The sequence below is a fragment of the Chenopodium album genome, chromosome 25 (genome assembly GCF_948465745.1).
Source record: "Chenopodium album chromosome 25, dcCheAlbu1.1, whole genome shotgun sequence".
In the NCBI taxonomy this organism is placed as follows: Eukaryota; Viridiplantae; Streptophyta; class Magnoliopsida; order Caryophyllales; family Amaranthaceae; genus Chenopodium; species Chenopodium album.
In genome coordinates, this window is record NC_137858.1 from 16761457 (window position 1) to 16783501 (window position 22045).

At 32.4% G+C, this 22045-nt stretch overlaps 2 protein-coding genes across 2 annotated transcripts; one reads left to right on the plus strand and one right to left on the minus strand.

Moving 5' to 3' along the window:
* Positions 1–466: 466 nt before the first annotated feature.
* Positions 467–5396, minus strand: LOC145613177 (3-ketoacyl-CoA synthase 11-like). Its single transcript, XM_081668241.1, has 2 exons — positions 4610–5396; positions 467–1449 (listed from the first exon to the last, which is right to left on the minus strand). Exons 1-2 carry the CDS (start codon positions 5372–5374, stop codon positions 652–654), a joined length of 1563 nt encoding a protein of 520 aa, XP_081524367.1. The 5' UTR covers positions 5375–5396; the 3' UTR covers positions 467–651.
* A 5463-nt stretch (positions 5397–10859) lies between these two features.
* Positions 10860–11531, plus strand: LOC145613802 (uncharacterized). Its single transcript, XM_081668851.1, has 2 exons — positions 10860–11098; positions 11189–11531. The coding sequence occupies exons 1-2, from the start codon at positions 10860–10862 to the stop codon at positions 11529–11531; spliced, it is 582 nt and encodes a 193-aa protein (XP_081524977.1).
* Positions 11532–22045: the final 10514 nt, after the last annotated feature.

Below are 22045 nucleotides of genomic sequence, written 5' to 3' on the forward strand. Positions count from 1 at the left end.
TAGTGTATACAACGTAGTGTTAGCATAGTGTCCAGACATGCCTATTGGGTAAAGTATTTGTGTATCCTACGAACGTACATCGACTCGTATTATTCTTAAATACTTCCCGCCCCTATACTAACTTCTATTTTACTAACATACTTCACCGATTTTTTTCCCATTCGTTGTCTTGTCATTATATGAATGTTGTTTAAATATTTGTCATTATATGAATTGGTAGTCATGGTCTTGTGAGAAGACGTGCCTAATTACCTTTATATCTTATCTTTATAAGAACTTATGTTGGTATATATATGTGGTATATGTGGTGTCCACATAAATTAAGTTTATGATAAATGGGATCACCTAGGTGCATTGAACCCAATAATAGTATAAAGAAAAGAAACAAAAGGACTAACATCAACTTGATAAGTTAACAAGAATTGAAAGTGAAAATATTAAATTCGTTCCAACACAGTTTACAAAATAAACCAAATACAAATTTAATTTTCATAGAACTTATAGAATAATACATGGATCATTTTGAAGCCATCCCCCATTTTTGGTTAACATCATAGAAAAAGAGAAACCATTGCAAGAATTCCAAGAAAAACAACATATAGTTTACATAACTAGTTAATTGAATTGGTACCATAAACTCATCAACACTCATCATCCTTTAGTTTGCACATCAACAGCTGCTACTCGAGGCACATGAACTGGAAAGCTATCGATCTCATCACTCCAAGGGTTCTTCTCCTTAGCAGCATCAATGCTACGTAAAGCATGCCAAATCGCGCTATTACACTTAAATCCTGACCCGAAACCAATCTGCCAAATCCTGTCACCCTTTCGAATTCTTCCCTTAGCCTCTAGGTAAGCAAGCTCGTACCACAACGAGCTACTAGACGTGTTACCAAATCTATAAAGAGTCATCCTAGACGGCTCCATATGCAATGGAGTAAGCTCGAGATTCTTCTCAAGTTCATCGAGTACTGCCCTGCCTCCAGCATGAATACAAAAATGCTCGAAAGCTAGCTTAAAATCTGGTATATACGGCTTAATCTTGTGCAACCGTAACACCTTTTTAGCCACTAACGTAGCTAAAAATAATAGTTGTTCCGAAAAGGGTAGGACTAATGGTCCTAAAGTGGTGATGTTTGTCTTTAGAGCCTCCCCTGCTACGGCCATTAAGTCCTTAGACAAGGCAACACCGCGATATCCTTGTTCGTCTTCTTGCTGGTAGGCACACTTGTAGCTCTTGTCATCTGCACCTTTGTGTGTGCGGACTACGTGAACGAGTCGGTACTTTGATCGACTACGATCATTGGTCTTGTTCGAGAGGAGGATCGCGGCACTGCCCATTCGGAATAGGCAGTTTGGGATGAGCATTGAACGGTTGTTACCACAATACCAATTTTGTGTTATGCTCTCCATGCTTACTACCATTGCATACGAGTTTGGATGCACCTGTGACAACGAACAATACAAATTATATTCAAAGCATATCATATGAAACTAAATTTTAACAACTTCTTTACTCTAAGAATTGCCTTATGTTTTTTATGTTTTGATCTATCAAATTTCTTTGTTCATATCATTTGCACTAATTTTGTGGGTCATTAAATTATATCTTATTGTACAAATTTACATATATATGCGAAAAACAATCATTTGGCTCAATCAAATGTTTAATTCATAACTAATTTAAATTTGAACTTTAACTTCTGATTTTACAATTGTAATAAAGTCTTGTTTTACTAGAAATTTGTTAAGAACAAAGTTTATACTCCCTCTATTCATAAATGATTTTCATGGTTTGACTTTTTATAGTCAAACATTAAAAAAATTTCCATGATATATTATAATCATGTGAGATATTGTTAGATTCGATTTTATTGTAAATTTATGATGTTTGTGTACATAGTTAAAGATATTGATATTCAAATCTAAGTTTAGAAAATCATGCAAAGTCAAAAGAAGAGCATAATCTTGTAACGGAGCAACATTTTACATATTCCGCTTTTTTATTTCTTGTTACAAAATTGGAAATATAACTAAGATTAGTATTAGGTAAGTAGTCACCTCTATTCTAGATGTAGACTTGAAATCTCACTTTAATTTGACAACGTGCGTGAGACATTAGAACAACATGCATCTAATCCCAAAGTAGTAATTACTTATATACTTCATATAATTAATCAATAATCAACACACATGAATCTAGTTTTGAAAAAGTACTTACGAGTAATTGCTTATTTAGAAAATAACTCATTGTCATCAAATTACTTCAAATATGATTATTATGGCATGTTTCTTAATTAATTGTAGATAAATCACTCAGAAATTAGGTCACTTAGCATCCTTAAATGAGTAATTTTATCATACAACGCAAGCAAAAGAGTTTAACATCACGTTAAGACATTGCAACCTAACTAAAGCAGGAGTGAAGGACAAAATAATTATTCATTCAAAGTAAAATACAAAAAATGGTAAATTTAATACTATAATTAGATTGATCAGCAAAATCGAACCAGTTTAAATGTAATAAATTATAACCCAAAATAATGTATGAAAGAAAGCCATACATCTAACACATAAATCTTATACTTCCTTCATTCCTGAAAAAGGCTAAGATTACATTTGTCATTATAGACATTCCTTTTTAATACTCCGTAGTTACGTTTTAATTATTTTCTAGATCAAAATAATTTTTTAACACATACTTTTCATGTAACTATTTCCATATCAAAATACTTGTACAATTTCAATGCAACTATTCTTATTTATAAACATATTTACCTACTCCTAATGCAAATATTCCAATTTTATATTTAATGTCTTGAAACTTGACATCTAATCATTACTATGACACTTAATCATTATTTTTCACTTCATATTTTCTTTATTAATTGTGTAAAATCACTAAACATACACTTGTTTCTATAATGAAGGGAGCAAGTTGTAACACCAACTTATAAAAACTTTTGAATAGTTCATAATTCATATCCAATGAATATGAATATGAATATGAATATCATCAATGAAGTGGGGCCTATATTTTCTACCAATTGTACTTTTTACGTCTATATAAACTATCAATTGCCGATATTTACATAAATTGGCATTGATTATACAATGTTTCTACCCTTCAATTGATCAGAATAGATGCATTAATGAGAATGGTACTACAAATAGGTCTTTCACAAATATCTTCAGTGAATTGATTATCTATACTTTTGTGTCCAATTCAATCTCTTGTAGAGGTAGGCTTGCAAACAACTATTAGCATTGATGACCTCCGCCAACCCCATCAATGTCGTGTTTTGATTTATGTCTTGATAACTTATATTGCGTGTCATCTTTGATAGATATTTACCAAAATCTTTATATATGACAAATATGACAAAGAAAAATGATAAAAAGGAAAGATTGAGAATTATTAAGCATTAATAACACTAATCAGCGCGTGACTGATACGGTCAATTTGTCATAAGGTCACAATTTTGGACTAGCTCAAAAAAATGTATTTTATGCTTGTATGCTATAATTACCATACCATATTATAAAAGTACTTCAATATTTTGTGCACACTAGAAAAAGTTTAGGGGTATAGGATGCACTAAGCTATAAATGAAGGGTATCTTGTGAATTATATTTAAGCATGGAACTTAATTTATAGCCAGCAACACTAAAAATAACAAAATCCAAAAGTTTTGGCTTAATCTCAATTAGTAGTTGAAAAATAATAGTGGTCATCTAACGTTAGAAACTCATATGCTCGTCAAATGAAAATGACATTGAAAAATGATTATGTAGTGTGATAGATAATTGATAAGTTGTAATTTGCTAGACATTGTAAAATATCCTATTGAACCACCTAGTATAGGAAGAAAGACATAAGTCACATAACAACTTTAGTACAACCTTAATTGACAAAGTTTTAGTAAACAATTTAACACTTTAGAAAGTGAAGCTACTACATAATTTAAATTGATTTGTTATGAGACCGGTAACGTGACTACTACTTACATAAAAATCGAATGTAAGTATGCAACATATTCTTACAAATAGGGAAAATGTACAACTCCATATAAATGTTTCTTACTATACATCATAAGCTAACTTATCATAACTACTTCATGTCCCAAAATATTGCCCAATAATTCTTTTAAGATAGTCTGTAAAAGATTGTCTTATTATCATTTTAGTTAACATCTTCCCCACAACTTATCTCACTTTTTATTAGTCTCTTGAAGTCTTGAATATTTCTAGTCAACTAATACAATATATCACACGTGATTACGTACTGAAATCTATTAAAAACATTAAAAGTAATTCTCATAAATTAAAGTTGTTATTAGATTTTTGATAATCACCACTTGAATAAGGCCATCAATTTGTTAAAATTGTAAAATAAATTTATTTCAATTTTTTGTCAATCTTATCTCCATTTTATTCTTGGTGCACATCTTATCTCCATTTTTACTTTAACTAATTAACATTATCTTATCATAATTTAGTCAAAGAATCTACACTCCTAGCAAGTTACTCGTGACTAATATAAAAGCACAACAAAAAAAATTAATTAAAAGAAGAACATTGATGTAAAATGCAACGAACAACAAACCTGCAATAGATCTTTAGCAAGATCCATGGAAATTAGACCAGCACTGCACCCCATTCCACCAAGATTGTACGTTATAATGTTACCTCTAAGCTTGTAACGATTAACGATCATGGCCGAAAGCGAGGGCAAAGGCGTAAACACACTACAATTCACAATTAGTATCCCGATTTCCTTGGTTAAAATCCTTGTCTTCACAAGCAAATCATCAATAGCATCAAACATGAGCTTCTCCGTTTCCTTCCTAGCCTCGGCCAAGGTCGGCTTAGGAGGGATCGTAATAACGGAATCTGGTAAATAAGTCTCGTCTCCAACACCGGATCTCTCGAAAATCTTCCTTTGAAACTCAATGTTTTCATTTGTGAACGTACCATATTTAACAATTCTCTCCATGCACGTTACCTTAGTGGCTTTACGTGATGGTTCGGGTTTACAACACGCAAAATCGACTAGATAGACCGTCTTAGGGCGACTCCTAATGTGTACCGTGCCTAAAAAGACTAATATAGAAAGACACAAAGATACCGCGAAAAGGTTGAGTTTTAAGAGGTTCCAAAGATGATCAAAGTTTTGGGTTGTGACTAGGGCTGACAATGGAGCGGATGATAATATGGATAGGAATGTTACGGCAACAAGGTATACCGCGTTTGAGATGAGATAATGGTAGCCTAGCTTAACATACTTGAGTTTAATTGATGGTTGGAAATTTTTTGTATCATTTGAAGAAATCATTGGAATTTTTGAGTTGGGTTTAACTTGATCAGCCATAGTTGTTGATAAGGTGGAGGAAAAAAAGGTAAGGGTGTTTGTATGAAGGGCAATAGTTAGTTTCTAGACTTTATAGCCAATAAAAGTGAACAAAAATCTAAGTAAGCAATAAATGTTATTAACTACTTACTCAGTTTTGAGGTTGCAGAGATATGAATGGTTGTTTGACTTAGGTTTTATTACTACTTTACATGTAAGGTTGGCAAAGAAGCCAACATGTACTAATTAAAGATCAGTTGGGGTGAAGAAAAGGAAGTACACCTTAATTTAATGAAGTTAATTGTGTATTTCTAGTGTTTAACAAAAGAACTATATAGTAGGCTCTCTAGTTTGGTCATACACACCCTTTTTTTTAGTTGTTACAGTTTGATTGAGCATGTTTTCTTACGCATAATTTTAACCAAAAATATCTCCATTTGTCTATTTAAGAAATTTGTTACGTACTCCATACAAAGTACTCTATTTGTTCCATAATATAGTGTCTCTTTCAATTTGGATGGAAGATGAACCTTTAAGTCTTTAACCATCTGTATCTTTAATAACATACTAACAAAAATTAAAAGAAATGAAGTTGATACATAAACTACAAATGAGACAAATTTGACTCTACGAACCTATATACTTGTATATGATTATGTTAGTTGTGTATATCTTTAGTCATATTTTCTAAGAGTTAAAGATTAAGCAAGGGGGTGTTTCGAAAGGCTTTTATAGTTTACCTAAGAGTTGGAAGAGTTAGAAAAATTGTACATTTAGAATTTCGTTCAGACATAAAACGATGCAAATGGTTTAAAATTTGCGACAATTGATTTTCAATTGGAATTGGAAAACCCAAATCTAAGGGATTGTTTGACATCAATTTTTGTTTTTAGTTTTATATTTTTGTAAAAAATAATACCAAATACAGGAAACGAGAAAAAGATATTTCCACTTTTTTGTTATCAGTTTCAAAATTTTCATAGTATTAATAAGTTTGACTAATTTTTTATTCATCATTATATGACATATATTATGTGATTTTGAAAAATAAAAAACCAAAACACAGAAAACCACAACGATGAAAAACGAAGACTAAACGATGCGTTTTAGGTTCCAAGTTTGACAATTATTACAAATAAATCAAGTGACGTTGAGAGTAATCTATCTAATCTAATATCTAATAATACATATATTAAAAGGGGAGTTTTTTCCCGAGTTTTTAGAGAGCCACGTAGGATCTAATTTTCTCAGCGTGCCATGTAGGATTATAAATCTTAGTAGTAGCCAATTAAATAAGAGATTTTTAATTTCTTTTAGAATTAAATAATTCAAATGTCACGTAAGAAAAATTGGCGAATGGGATTTTTAAGTTTAAATTAATTAAATATTAAATATTATCTTTTAATATTAGGAATTTGATCTAAATATATAACAAATTTTAACTCATAAATACAAAAAAATAAAAATAAAAAAATAAAAAAACAAACCGTGCATCTTATCTTTTGAGATTAGGAATTTTATCTAATATTTTAAAACTAATATAATAACAATTTTAATCACATAAATATGAAATTAATTTTTAAAATAATACTAACAAACTGTGCATCGCACGGGCTTCATCTAGTATATATTTAAAGGGGAGTTTTTCCCCGAGTTTTTAGAGAGCCACGTCGGATTTAATTTTCTTAAGGCACCATGTAAGATTATTAATTTAAGTTGTAGCCAATTAAATAAAAGATTATTAATTTTTGTTACAATTAAATAATTCAAATGCCACGTAAGCAAAATTGACCAATGAGATTTTAAAATTTAAATTAATGAAATACAAAATATTATCTTTTGAGATTAGGAATTTTATCTAATATTTTAAAACTAATATAATAACAATTTTAATCACATAAATATAAATTTCTTTTAAAAAAAATACTAACAAACCATGCATCGCACGGGCTTCATCTAGAGAGCCACGTAAGATTTAAATTTTTTAGCGTGCCATACATGATTATAAATTTTAGTGGTAGCCAATTAAATACAAGAATATTTTTTTTTTAGAATTAAATAATTTAAATGACACGTAAGCAAAATTGGCGAATGAGATTTCCTAGTTTAAATTAATTAAATATAAAATATTATCATTTGATATTAAGAAAATTATCTAAATATATAACAAATTTTAGCGCGCACACACACATATATATATATATATAATATTTTAAAAAATTCAAAACAAACCGTCCATCGCACGGACTTTATCTAGTATTAGTATATTACTCGGATCATTAACCCTTTAAAAATTTCACCAAGTAACATAATTGTAATAATTAAAAAGGAAAGCTAAAATTATCTTGGGAATATTGTATCTATTAAAAATTACAATGATCAAAAGGCATTTTTTTCAATCTATCAATACAGGTTGAATTCCAAAATTGTCTTACTCAAGCACGCCAAAGTCCATCTTATTTGTCACACCAAAATCATCTCTCTCTCTCTCTCTCTAAAAAGAGCTATTTCATTCCATCACTTTTCCAAAACCCCTTTGTGCTCTAACAATGGTGATTTCAAGTTCCGGCATTGTTGAGCCTCATCGAAAAGGCCCAAGGAGATGATGATTAATTGGGACAAAGTAAATAAGAGAGGCAGCATTCGTTGGGAGAAAAAAGAGTGTCAAGATCGAGCTTGAGGAGTGGCACAAGAAGAGAGAGAGGAAGATTGCTGACGTAAGAGAAGAAGAGCTCTAACGCCAGCTAAGGGTCGGTCTTGGCTATCCTGATCATTAACCAGAAGAGGATGAAGATGCACCACCTGCAAGGAGGAGGGGAAACTGTCGTCGCTAGAGTGATGATGATGAGCCTGTAGTAATAAGGAGGCAAAGAAAGATAGTGAAGATCGAGGTCACCACCAAGGAGTCTAGGAAGGGTGGTGCTTATAGAGCAAGTTGACAGCTCTAGACCTTCTGACATGTATAAGCCCAAACCAAAGAGTCTAAGTTGTCCCAAATATGGGTGGGATGACTAAGGTTAGGGTTCATCTTGTTAGCCCTCTTTGATTTTTGAGTTAGGACACAAACATGATGTGTTAATATATAACATGTCCAATAGTGGTGGAGCAAATTATCCAACAAGTGGGTTCAAATAAATTTAAACTGAATCTTAAACAAAATTAAATGAATTTAGTATCCTAAAATATTAATAAAAACATGTCATTCATATAAACTTTCATAATGGCTTAATTTATCTTATATTATCTATTTATTATATATACATATTATATATTGCACATATATATACATACAAATATGAGTGTTTTACATTGATTGATTTTTCCAGATTTTGATATCGTATTTCCGATATTAAATCATTCAATTTAAATTATTAGCTTATTATTTATTTCATAAATGTTTGTAACATGTTTTTTTCAAAAATTAATGGTGTCAATTGACCCCATTGCCTTAAACTTAACTCTACCCCTAAACATATCCTTAATCAGCTAAATTATTAATCAGTGTCACAAACATGCATTTTTTAAATCATGTCATAACTATGTTAATTAAAATGTTATGTTTTAAATCTATTGATTTAATTTTCATGTACTTATAATCGATTGTCTAATCATAATGTAGTCCTGTCAACATAATTTATAAATATTTTGGTATTTTTGGACATATAAGTTGACATGTATAGTATGATTTAAATGCTATATTACCCATACAAACATATTATTAAGTTAAATAATACTCCCTCGTCCCTTATTGATAGTCCCTTACTAGCAATTTTCACGGGAATTAATAAACATAAGTAAGTAGTAAAATACATTGAAAAAGTAAATTCACATTGAGTATGCAAAAAAAGTAGAGAGACAGAAAGTAATAAAAGTACATGAAAAAACAACATTTACAAGGGAAAGTTAAATTTGTACAATATTGTAAATTGGAGAGAATTTTGATAAAAAAAATAATATTAAGGAAATTTTGTCAAAAAGCACCCACTTAGAACACATTTTTGTGAGAAACCACCCATAATAAAAATATGTTGTAAAAAACCACCCAAACTAAAAAAAATTGTTGCAAAAAGCCACCCACTGCCAGAAATAGGTTGTTGACCATATTTGCCGGCGTTGACCGCCTTCCCTTAACGTTGACCACCCGCCCCAACCCCTTAAAAACCCTATAATTCACCATAAAACGTCCGGCCGCCCTTCCCCCCCCCCCCCCCCTCCTCTCGAAAACCGCTAAAATTTACTTGAAAACAATGAAAAACCCCATACCACCACCGAAAATATATGGTCGGAGTGATTTTCGAGGTGGAGGGGGAGTGAACATTAGGGGTTTTCAAGGGGGAGTGAATGTTAGGGGTTTTCGAAGGGGAGGGGGAGGGGCGGCCAGACTTTTCCGGTGAATTTAGAGGTTTTCTTGGGTGAGGAGTGTGGTCAATGCCGGGGGAGGATGGTCAATGACCTGTTTTCGGCAGTGGGTGGCTTTTTACAACTTTTTTTTTTTAGTTTGGGTGGTGTTTTACAACATTTTTTTATTGTGGGTGGTTTTTGACAAAAAAGTGTTTTTAATGGGTGGTTTTTGACAAAATTTCCCAATATTATTGATACTTGAAAAAAGAAAATGAGACTATCATTTTGGTACTTAAATAAGGGAATTTCAATAAGGGACGGAGAGAATAATATATGGATATTAATTATAAGTGTTATCACGATTTACAAAGTGAGAGACAATAATATTTATTGACATTTAAATGAAAAGGCACTTGCTTCCTATTGCCAATAAAACTTAATGCTCGATAACTATTATTAGTTGAATTCTGGAAGTTAAAAAATTGCAAAGGAAAATTCATAAAACGTTTGAAGTACATCCCTCTTAATTGAAGGAGTTGAAATGGCATATATCAAACGATGTGTTAGACGTGGGTTAATTGGTATTTACCACAAAATCATCATTGGAGTAAATTAAGCCGTCAACGTGACTCAAAGGTGACTATAATTACTTATACTTCACTTATTAACCTCATCAAATAAAAGTTACTCTCTCTCTCTAAAACTCTAATCACACAGCTTCTCTCTTTATTTCTTTAAAAAAAACTAACTCAACCTTTAAAATCACCAAAATTTTCTGAGGCCCATAAGGCCATTCTTGATAGGCCTTTTACGGAGGAAGAGATAAGAATAGTTGTCTTCGCCCCACACCTGTTAAAATCGCCTGGCCCATATGGTACTCCACCATGTTTCTTCCAAGAGTATTGGGCTACAATAAAGGAGGATATCACAAAAGGAGTCCAACTTTTTCCCTAAGGTCAGGCTTTATGCTGAAGGAAACCAATAGAACTTACATTACTCTCATTCCTAAGGTAAAACAACCAAAGAAGGTGGAGGTATTTAGGGCCATCAGTCTATGCAACTCCTTTTACAAGATCATTTTGAAATGTTTGGTAAATCGACTTAAGATCATCCTCCCAAACCTAGTTTTGGAGTCTTCCAAAATGCTTTTATTCCAGGAAGACTTATGGCTGATAGTTGTTTTTTGGCCCATGAAATCTTGAACAGAGTTACATCAATGAAGAAAGGTGGGCGTTTTGAGGCGATTCAAAAGATTGATCTAAGTAAGGCCTATGATAGAGTCGACTGGTGTTTCCAGCAAACCATTATCTCGAGCATGGTTTTTCCACCTAAGTGGATTCAATGGATGATGCAATGTGTCACCACTGTCACATACACAATTCCAGTAAATGGAGAACCCGCCGAGTTCTTTAGTCCTAAAGTAGGCCATAGATAAGGGGATCCTTATCCCCCTATCTTTTTATTTTGATCATGGAATCCTTGTCATGAATGAAGGCTAAAGTATCTGCAAGATCAAAAACTTCTTCAAGGTATAAAAGTGGCTAGGAATGCTCTTGACATTAGCCATTTGTTCTTTGCGGATGATGCACTTCTATGCTTCAAGGCTACGCCAAGCTCTTGCAAATTAATAAAGGATACCCTGGATGAGTTCTATGCTATATCAGGTGAAATGGTGAACACCAACAAGTCCTTAGTCCTCTTTAGCCCAAATACCCCCTCTCGTTTTGTCATATTTTTAAGACAACCACTAAAGGTAAAAAGCGGCAAGGAACTTGGCACCTATCTAGGTTGCCCTATGGACGTGGATAGCAGATCAAGTTTGAAATTTCTCACTTAGTAGATAAGATTCAAGCTAAAATATCCGCTTGGAAGTAATCTAACTTATCACAAGCGGGCAAGCTCATCCTCATCAATGGAGTGCTTACGACTATTACACATCATATTATGGCTGTCTGTGCAACACTATCAAGAGAATTGAAAGCTTGATAGGCAATTTCTGGTGGGCGAGGAAATTGGGGGAAAAGGGATTGCATTGGAGGAGAAGAAAGATTCTACAATTCCATAAGAATGAGGGTGGACTTGGCTTGAAGAATGTAAGAGCTATTAACTCTAGCCTACTCATGAAGCAAAGCTAGAGGATGTACTCCAAGCCACACCTCCTAGCAAGTCAGGTTTTTAAAGCCAAGTATGGTGCAGATCCAATCTCGATAGGCTACACTAACAAAAGAATTAACAGAGGGTCATGGGCAGCAAGAAGTTTCATCAGAGTTGTTTCCTTGTTTAAATCAAATATTGGAAGAAGAATAGGTAATGGGAGAGATACATACGCTCTTCATGATATTTGGGTAGGAATGGAGAAAATCCATCTTGTAGAGGGAGTCATGTCCAATCAACATCTCAAAGTAGCAGACTTAATGACAACCAACAGATAATGGAATGAAAACTTGATTTGGACCAAATTCAAAGAAGAAACTGCAAGATAAATACTAGCAGTTCACATTCCACAAGAGGATCTAAAAGATGAGTTTAAATGGATTCCGGACAAAAAGGGTCTATTTTCTTTCAAAACTGGATATTAATTTCTTCTCAATATTATTAGGACAAACATAAATTATGACTTGGATGAGAATTTCTGGAAAGTTTTCTGGAAGACAGATCTTTTACCCAAGTGGAACATGTTCCTATGGAAGTGTAGGGAATATTTCAAGCATCCCAAACTTGAGTCCCACTATGACCATGCACTTAAGGATGGTGGCGTTCAAAGGGAAGGAAGCTAGAGCAAAAGAGTCGCCAACAAGTTTAGGAACTTGTAAACCGTTCACAGGGTGAAGGTTACACCCCTTCACGATCCTAGAGATCGCTAACTCCATAGTGGTCTGGAACCATGGCTGGATATTCGGGTAATGAAGGTACGAATCCAACCTAAAAGAGATTGAACCCGCCCTAAAATAGGCCTCTACTTTATTCTTCTCATGTTTATGTGCGCTTTCTGATTAACGTACAATCATTAGTTTAATGCTAAACCTGTTTAATCTATGGTGGTTGAATATTAATGGACAAATAAATCTATTATTGGCGATCACTTTAATTAATATCATATTAGCCTAAATCAAATAATTAATTATCTTATTAGATGTGATTTGAAGTATGAATTCCCTTTAAACCTGCAGAAAAGGCGTGATCAAGCAATAACAATAATATATCAAGAAACATAATAATTATAATTGACACAACAAATCATCATAATCTCAATCTCAAAGTATAATAATATTAGCAAGATCCTAGGCATGATACTAACATGATTAATAACAAATCCGAGCATGTCACTAAAAATCAAAATCTTTATTCCTAACATGATTCTAACATGATTAAAGAAATAGTAAGCAACCTAAACATGATTCTAGAAAGCATTAAAGACATCCTAACATGACACTAGGAATTAATAAAAACTAAGCATGCTTTCTAAAAGAAATAGAGTAATAAAATTACTCACTTTGTTGCCTTATATCTCTTTCTATTAAAAGAATACACACGTTAGTAAACTTTAATAAAATACAAAATCAAACAATTAATTTAAATAATTAAAATAGGGATTTGGGACCAAACCCTCAGAATTTATCAACCTTTCACGTGTAGGGCAACTTCGAGCTTGGCTAGGTGTGTCTAAGTCTCGTGAATGAGGTATGGTGTACTTTGAAAAGGCAAGGTTTAGAAAGTAAGAGGGAGAAAAGAATAAGATTTGCTTAAAGAGAGAGGAGAGAGATGGTGATTGTTGGTGATCAAGCTTGCTGATGATTTTGAAAACGGGGAATAACGACCTTATTTATAGAGAAAAACGACCAAATACGATCAGAAAAGAGCTAGAATATGACTCATAATAAAACTCCTTTTATCACGTGGCGATAGGATTATCGCGTCGCGATGGCTCTATCGCGGCGCGATAAGACAAATTTTTTTTTTTTTTTTTTTTTTTTTTTTTTTTTTTTTTTGCAGATTTTGTTTTTATCATATCTTTTGATCCAAAAGTAGAAATAAGTCATATAATATGTCATTGGAAAGCTCTTGAAGTCTACCTTCCAATCCAATTGAAATCAGATTTTGTAGAATAAAAGTTATGGCCGAAATAGTGGGACAGTATCAGTTTTAGATAGAGTTTCGTATTTCTTTCATATCTTTTTCGTTATAGCTCAGAATTAATATTATAATATATCATCGGAAAGATAATTTCAAGGGTTATCCAAAAATATAAGATTTGGATAAAAATTATGAGGCACAAAAATAATGTCTGAACATATTCCATTTTGTACAGAACAAGGACTCTCAAAAGGAGTTTTATTCAATTTCAAATTCTTTGATCTTGTCTTTTCAAAAAGGATAATTAATATTTTTTAGAATCTTATATAAGGTTCTAATTAATACTAATTAGTTTAGGAATGGGATTAAACCTTTGGACCCTCCACATGATCATTGGGTCGTAGGTAAAATTCGATTTGGGCCCAGTTTAGTATTTTGACCATAATTTACTCATTATTCATCGGGCTTGGGCTTGTAATATATTGTTGGAAAGGTCTTTTCAAACCCTATCCAACTACACCATTATTGGATCTATATCATGGACCAAACTAAACTGGACTGAACGTTTTTCATCAACAAGGAACGAAAAGAAATATTTTCGAAAATAGAGATAAGTATTTTTAATAAAAATAGAGGGATTCACGAGATTCTTTCACATTTCACCTCGTTTGATAATCAATGATGTGAAAGATATTCATCACTGGGTTTTGTTTTTGGGGAGACACAATTAGGTGTCTATAGGAAGATATCCCAAAATATCCTTCCAACAACGGACAACATCATGAAGCGTGGAATCCATGTGGAAGAAATTTGCTCTTTGTGCAATTGCAAAAGGGAGAATATGAATCGTCTATTCAGAACTTGTGCATTTTTGGAAGAGTCTGGAAGTGCTCTAGATTTGGCATCATTTTGACTAACCTTCACTTTCTCTCTTGCAGGAAGTGGATCTTAAATTTTTTAAAGTACTTTATGACTAATTCAGATAATGAACTGCTGTTTAAGTTTGTAGCAATCCTATGGAGCATCTGGTGTCATCGAAATCAAATCATTTTCAAGGGCGTGAGTGCTAATCCTAGTTGTATTATGGAGGCAGCACAGTTACACGTCAAGGGACAACGAAGAGCTTTATCACTGGTGGAATCCCATAGGCAGCAAATAAGAGCAGGTCACAAAACACCATTACCAGTGATTTGGTGTCTGGGAAAGCCAATCTCACGAGCCTCTATGTCGATTTGTGTGGATGCGGCTTGGAAAAAAGACAATAGGCATGACAAACAAGCATGGAAAGCAGCAATTGAGTGGGTTTCTCAAGGATCTGGTAATCTAAAAGCACAAAATTCAACTAGAGTGTTTGCTGCAACCCCGACCCAAGCAGAAGGCCAAGTAGTCTTGAAGGCGTTACAAGAGGTGGACCTGAATATAAGAAATCTCATCATCAAGACGGATTCACAGCAACTCATCCAAGGTTTGGGTAGTTATGATCGGAACCTGGAGGAATTGAAGAACATCGCTCGAGATATCAAAGCAGAGGCAGAAAAAAGAGTTTTGTGGTGTGCGTGAAAGCAAGTAGGGAAGCAGTTAGGAAGGCCCATAATCTGGCTACCAAGTGTGGAAATTCAGGCCTATAATTTTCTATGTTTATTGTAATCGTTGCCTAAAATAAAAAAAAAAAAAAAAAGAAACTCAACCCTTTTCCTGAATCACAAGAAATACACTTTCAAATGGTTGAGGATTTAATCCTTATTGAGCAATGAGGAAGTTAAATTGAAGGGTTTTGAGACAAATGCAAATGTCTCACAACCATTAAAATAACATAAAAGTAAAAAGAAGAGAGAGAAAGGAGGAGAGAGATAGGAAGAGTGAAAAAGGTGATGTGGGCCCCACTGAAACTTTTCAGAAATGGTTTCACGTGCAAAAACGACAAAAAAATTGGGACCACAACTACTGAGAGTATATTTTGTACCACACTGAGGATTTTTATAATTAAGTACCACTAAAACCGCATTGAGTACCACTGGGAGTGTTTTTTGTACCACTAAGCTGTAATGGTATTATTTGACAGCCTAATTAGACATTTAAACCTTTTTTTTAAATACCACTACAACTATATTTTGTACCACTGAGAGTGTATTTTGTACCGGCCACTGAATCTAAAATGGCAAAATTTAAATCCCGCATAAAATGACCAATCTACCCCTGCGAGACACTTCTAAATCTCTCTCAACCCTCCGTTTATATAGCCTCTGAAGCAATACACGTAGGCGATGATGAAGAAATTCAAGAAGCTGACTAGGCAAACCCAGATCAAGGTGCAGTTTTCATGTCTAACATGATGCAACAAATACAAGTTATGTGCTACAATAATTCGGTACTTTGAAGTACCCATGTGAATGCCCAAATCGCCATTTGGCCGTTAACAGGCCGGTGTTCCAAATGGTAGGGTAAATTACACCATATTCGTCTGTTAACAAAGGAAGACATCCAAGGAAGAGACATCACCAAATAAATCAACAATAGCATTTTATTTTCTTTAAGTTTTCTTCTAAGTTTTCTTTGTTTTCCCTTGGCTTAGTGGCCAGCCGATAGGTTAGCTCTTTTAGCATGTAGTGAAGATCAAATGTTCTTTCGATTTGTATGAATATAGAGGTAATCTTTCCTTCAACTTGTAAAATTGTAGTCTTGACACTGGTGTTGTTTGGTTGTTGTGGAAATTTAATTTCCATAAGAATTTATACTTCATGGGAAGTTAATTCCTTAATGAAATTCCTAGTAATTTCTTAAATTTGTTTGGTTGACAATAAGGGAAATTCAAATTCCAATGAATTTTGGTTTACCTAGGGGGGACTTGGTAATTTAATTCCTATGTTTTGTGGGAAGTGAAATTTCCATGAATTCCCACTTCTCCCATTTTTGATTTTTTATGTCAACCAACAACTACTCATTTTATCAGTTCTCATAAATTTCCAATTCCTCCATTTTACGATGTCAACCAATCAGTGAAAAGCATATGCATTTTGTGTCATATGTTTGTCTAGTCGTTTCTTTAGCAATCTAATTAACTTGTGTAACTTCTTTGAGGATAACTTTTTTACTATTTTGTTGTGCTACGTTAGCGAGGTCATCATCAATCTTTTGAAACCAATAGCATACAATAGGGGCAGTCCCTTAATACTCTAGAACAAGATAGGCTATTTGACTTATTAGTAAAGGACAATATTTACCTCAATAGATGCTTAGGGATGAAACAGTCGCATATGCCAATCTTAGATGAACGCTTCGTTGACAACATTCGACGGACTAGTAACGCATTTGCTTGATTTAGCATCCACATATGGTTCATAGTGATTGTGTAGACAAGACGCACATCTTCGCAACCACGACTAATTATAATTTATCATCTTTTAATAATGTTCTTTAGTTTGTGTTTAAGCTTAAATTCAATGAAAATATAACTTAACAATAAGGTTAGTAGGACTCGGACACCACTATTCTGGATTATGACATAAAAATAATCTCACCATCATTGTGACAACATAGATATTAGAACAACATGAATCCAATCCCAAATTAGCAATTACGTTTATATAATAATTATAAGTGATAGTAATTAATTGCTTTAAGAACAACTCATTGCTGTCAAACTATTGGTTATTATGGCATAATCTCATATAAACCACTCAGAAGTTGGTGCCTACGTTTTTCTACCAATTGTAGTTTTTGCCTATAATAAACTATCATTCTATCAATTGACAATGTTTAGTTAAATTGGCTTAATTATACAATGTTTTTTCTTTTGAATATGTACATAACTTGATCAGAATAGATGCATTTATGAGATTTGTACTACAAATAGGTCCTTCACAAATATCTTGAGTGAATTGATTTGTCTACAATTTCTCAATCTCTTGTAGAGGTATTCTTGCAAACAACTATTAGCATTGATGGCCCCTCCCAAACCCTTCGATTTCGTGTTTTGATTTATTTCTTGTTATCTCAATGTGTGCGTCATCTTCAATAGATATTTATTCAAATCGTTATAGATACTCGTAACATATATGACAAAGTTAGATGATACATTATAAAAATTAAAAATAAATATCAAGAACCGTTAATCTTTAATAACAATGAGACTTGCCTAAAAAAAAAAAAAAAAAAAAAAAGGTAAAAGAGAGAGAGAGACTTCCTAGTAAGTACAGATTAGATGTGTTGTTTGGTTGACAAAAGTTTGATAAAATGAGGGAAGTAAAACTTTCTACAAGTTTACAGTTCGTATAAAATGTATTTCCCTCCGTTTCAGAATGATTTCCTGTTTCGTAAATCGATGCAAATTTTTATCCAACTTTGACCGCAAATATCTTTAATCTAACACTAGCAAAAATTATAAAAGTTAGATATTAATAATCTAATCACCAAGACGAGTCAAACTAGATCCCACATGACTATTTCTTATGAATTAAGAGAAATTTAGAACATTATCTCTTTCTTAAAAAAGTCAAAGATTCCAAACAAGAACATTATTGTGAAATGGAGGGAGTAAAAATTTACTTACCTAATCCTACCTAGGTAAGTAGAAATTTCCATGGGAAATTACTTCCATCATTGCTAGCTAATTAAACAATTTTAGGAAATTGCATGAATTTGATGAACTTCTATTTTCTATGTTAACCAAACTACCACTAATATTATTGTAAATCATTATACACTAAAGCTTTTGTTAACAAAAAGAAATGTGGCGTATACATAAATAGGAATAAAAGATTAGACACGGAATAATAATGTTTGAATTAATAACATGAAAAGCACACAATACATAATTTAATTTTATCAGATAAACCCAATTTAACAATTTGTAGTTTGCTTATTCTCATCTAGAAGTAGTTTGCAAACATTAATGGCCATCAAACTTAGAAACTCGTATGCTTCGTCAAATGAAAATGACATTGCAGAATGATTATGTGGTGTGATAAGTTCTAATTCGTTTAGGCAAGAAAAATATCCTATTGATAACCTAGTATTATAAAAAAGACGTCTCTTTAATAAACCTCAATTGTCTAATTGACAATTTTAACAAACAAATTGACACTTTAGAAATTGAATGAAGCTACAAATTATGTATATATATGAGAGTGAGGGATAGCTCAAGTGGTTAGAGCTTCCTTTCCGGTTTCAAGAGATCTTGAGATCGATTCTCACCCCGCCCTTGTGGCTCTCTAAACACCAAATTAAAAAAAAAATAAAAGAAAATGAAGCTACATAATTTAAATCGATTTTGATATAGTGACATCTTCTTACATTGGAGCTGAATATAATATATTCTTACAAACAGGAAAAATGAATAAGTCCATATGAATGTTTCTTAGTATGCTTATAAGCTAACTAAGCTAGTCATAACTACATCTCTCTATCAAACTGCCCTCATTTATTTATTTATTTTTTTTTTTTTTTGAGACTGTCCTTAAAAGATTGTCTTATTAAAAAAAACACTAAAAAGATTGTGTTATTTTTTGCAATGTATGTCTACGATGCCTTACAAGACACTTTTTAAGTTTCGAACTCCTTCAAGCCATGGTTTACGTCAAGCACACCATGGCTTGAAGGAGTTCAATCAAATGGGCTACAAATAGGAAAGGATCCAATTTGTGAAAAGAAAAAAAGCTCCAAAATCGGACCTTCAAGGCAAGGCAGCAAAGTTGGCTCTTCAAGCTATGCCTAACTCTAATAATGATGAGTGCTGTAAATCTAATCCCTCCCTCTAATCCTAATGTTATGTTATCCGACAACAATCGTTCTGCTTTCGGAGATAACTAGGTTAGATCCCGTGCCATGCACGGTTTTTCAATTTTCGTTACGGAGTATCAATTAAAACTATAATATAAAAAAATTTTGGTCCATAGTCTATTTCTTATTTTATCCCAAATCTAGCAACTTAAAATACTACTATTATTTTTTTATTTTTTATGACTACATATTATATTTTTAATTCAAACTTTCTTTTTTACATTTTTTTATTTCACATTTAAAAAAAATTTCATTCGCTAATTATGTTAGGTTGAAAGATTATATTCATGATTTTTTTTTTTATAAATAATAATTATATACATTAAAAAGCAATTACTTATATACAAATAGAAAGATATGATTAGATATCTAATTTGGTAAATATATTATTTTACGATTAAATTTTGGAAGAAAATATTTTGCGTATATTCTCTATCATTTTTTTCAAAAGTTTTTTTTAACATATAAAAAAGATATACTAAGGATACACCAGAAGATGACACGTGTCATTGCTGGTGTGTCTTTTATTATATATTTATTGATGATTTGTATTTTAGAGGTGTTGCTTATTGGGCTTATTCTAGTCCAATCCAAAGTTAGATACATGAAGAACTTTGTACCATTGTGTTGGAAAGCTTGGAACTTGTATATCTCTATGATGTTTTTCAATATTAATGAAAAAAAAATGTATATACATCCAAATAGTTTGGCAAAATTAACGGGTAGATTTCAACGGTTGAGTAGCGGATTGCTGATAGGGTAGCGAGTATAGTAGCGTTCAATTAGTAGTGGGTAGAGTTTAGTTGTCAAAGTAATGTTTGATAATTTAAGTGTTTGTAAAAGTAAAGGTTGCAATTCTAAAATACTTTAAAATCCTTACACATTGTTTAATACTCCCTCCGTCCCAAAAAGAATGACCCATTTGGGTTGATTACGCGGGTATTAAGAAAGTTAAGTAAAAATAAGTAAAAGTATATTGAAAAGATAAATTTACATGGGGTTTGTAAAAAAATAGAGAGAGAAAGTAATAAAATAACATGGAAAATCAAATTTTTATATGGGGAAGCTAATTTTTCACAAATTTTTATATGGGACAAAGTTTTGGCCAAATGGGTCATTCTTATTGGGACGGAGGGAGTAATAGAGTAATCAAGATTTGTCAAACGCTACCCACTACTTTGAAACGTTATTGTTTTAACGTTTGAGAAAAGCTACCAAAACGATACCTCTTCCACTAACCGCTACCCACACTACTACTTTGCCAAACACTCTTATCATTTTTTAGTGGTGTTATGACTTGGTTTAAACGCTAATTTGTTAACTTAAACGCTAACGCCAAACATAACCTAATTATAATACAATTTAAATAATTACAAGTACCCAACTATTGTTTGGACAATTTAAAGTGCCATAAAATAAGGCACTCAAACATATAGTTCTCGACTACTAGTATAAGTTAAGCACTTTATCTAGTCAAAGTTCTTCATAATAAAGCGTTCAAGCATTTTTGCACTGCTCTAGGTTGGTTAAGTTCAGTCACACGTGTATTAAAGCTCATACATCAAAAAAGATTTTACTTTAGTCTAATTATTAACATTTTTAATTAATTTACCTATGCTAATTGAATGTTCCAATCATTAATTGCTAGCACTTTCTCGTTAATTCATTAAAGCAAATTACTTTCTTAATTATTATTACAAGATCATCTATCTACTAAAGAAGCAAAAGTTGTTCTCTGCTGTAAATCTAAATTAAGATCGAGCAATCAAATGGATTACTTTAGTAAGGTATCTTCATGCTTAATTCTTCAAACTATCAATAAATAATCAAACTAGAAGATCTACAGAATTTCGATCTTGCACGCACACGCGTAGTTATACACATAATCTTGTTTATAAATCACTTTTTCTAGCTAATCAAAGCATACAATGGTCCTAAAGTTGAAAATAGTATTTTTCAAAAGAAGGGAAGTATATATATACAAATGGGTGGGCTCTAGTTACCAAGGCTATGAGCTAATTAAACATAATTAAGGGAGGTTCTTAGAAGGAAAAGATCGTTAATACGCCTCGTGATTAGTTGCACTAATCATGAGTATGATCATGCTTATCATTATTATGATTTGATTAGTTTTGAAGAGTTGCTAAATTAATAACATGGTTAGCATGCAGCCATGCATGTGCATTAGTACATATAGATATCATTGCACATTATAGTACTTGAGGTACTAAGCATTATTCTAAAAGTCTTGAGTTTTCAAATCAAACGACCCACATAATCAATTGGCCATCTGCTAACAACGAAACTTCAGCTATATGTTACTCCCTCAATTTATTTCTAGTATGTGCCTTATTTTAAATTAATTTATACCATTCTTAAACAAGTGCATCACTTTATAATATAAATTATACTGTATACGAGTATATCTCTAGATTATATTGTATCTCTCTTATTTAATTTTGATTGCTACTCCCTCCGTCGCTAAATATAGTTCTTGTT

Bases quoted from the DNA above. Each gene is read 5' to 3' on its own strand.
- LOC145613177 (XM_081668241.1), bottom strand. From the start codon at position 5,374: ATGGCTGATCAAGTTAAACCCAACTCAAAAATTCCAATGATTTCTTCA. The intron at 1,450-4,609 runs GTTTGTTGTTCG...TCGTTGTCACAG, and splicing joins TTGCTAAAGATCTATTGCAG to GTGCATCCAAACTCGTATGC.
- LOC145613802 (XM_081668851.1), top strand. From the start codon at position 10,860: ATGGCTGATAGTTGTTTTTTGGCCCATGAAATCTTGAACAGAGTTACA. The intron at 11,099-11,188 runs GTTCTTTAGTCC...TCATGAATGAAG, and splicing joins GTAAATGGAGAACCCGCCGA to GCTAAAGTATCTGCAAGATC.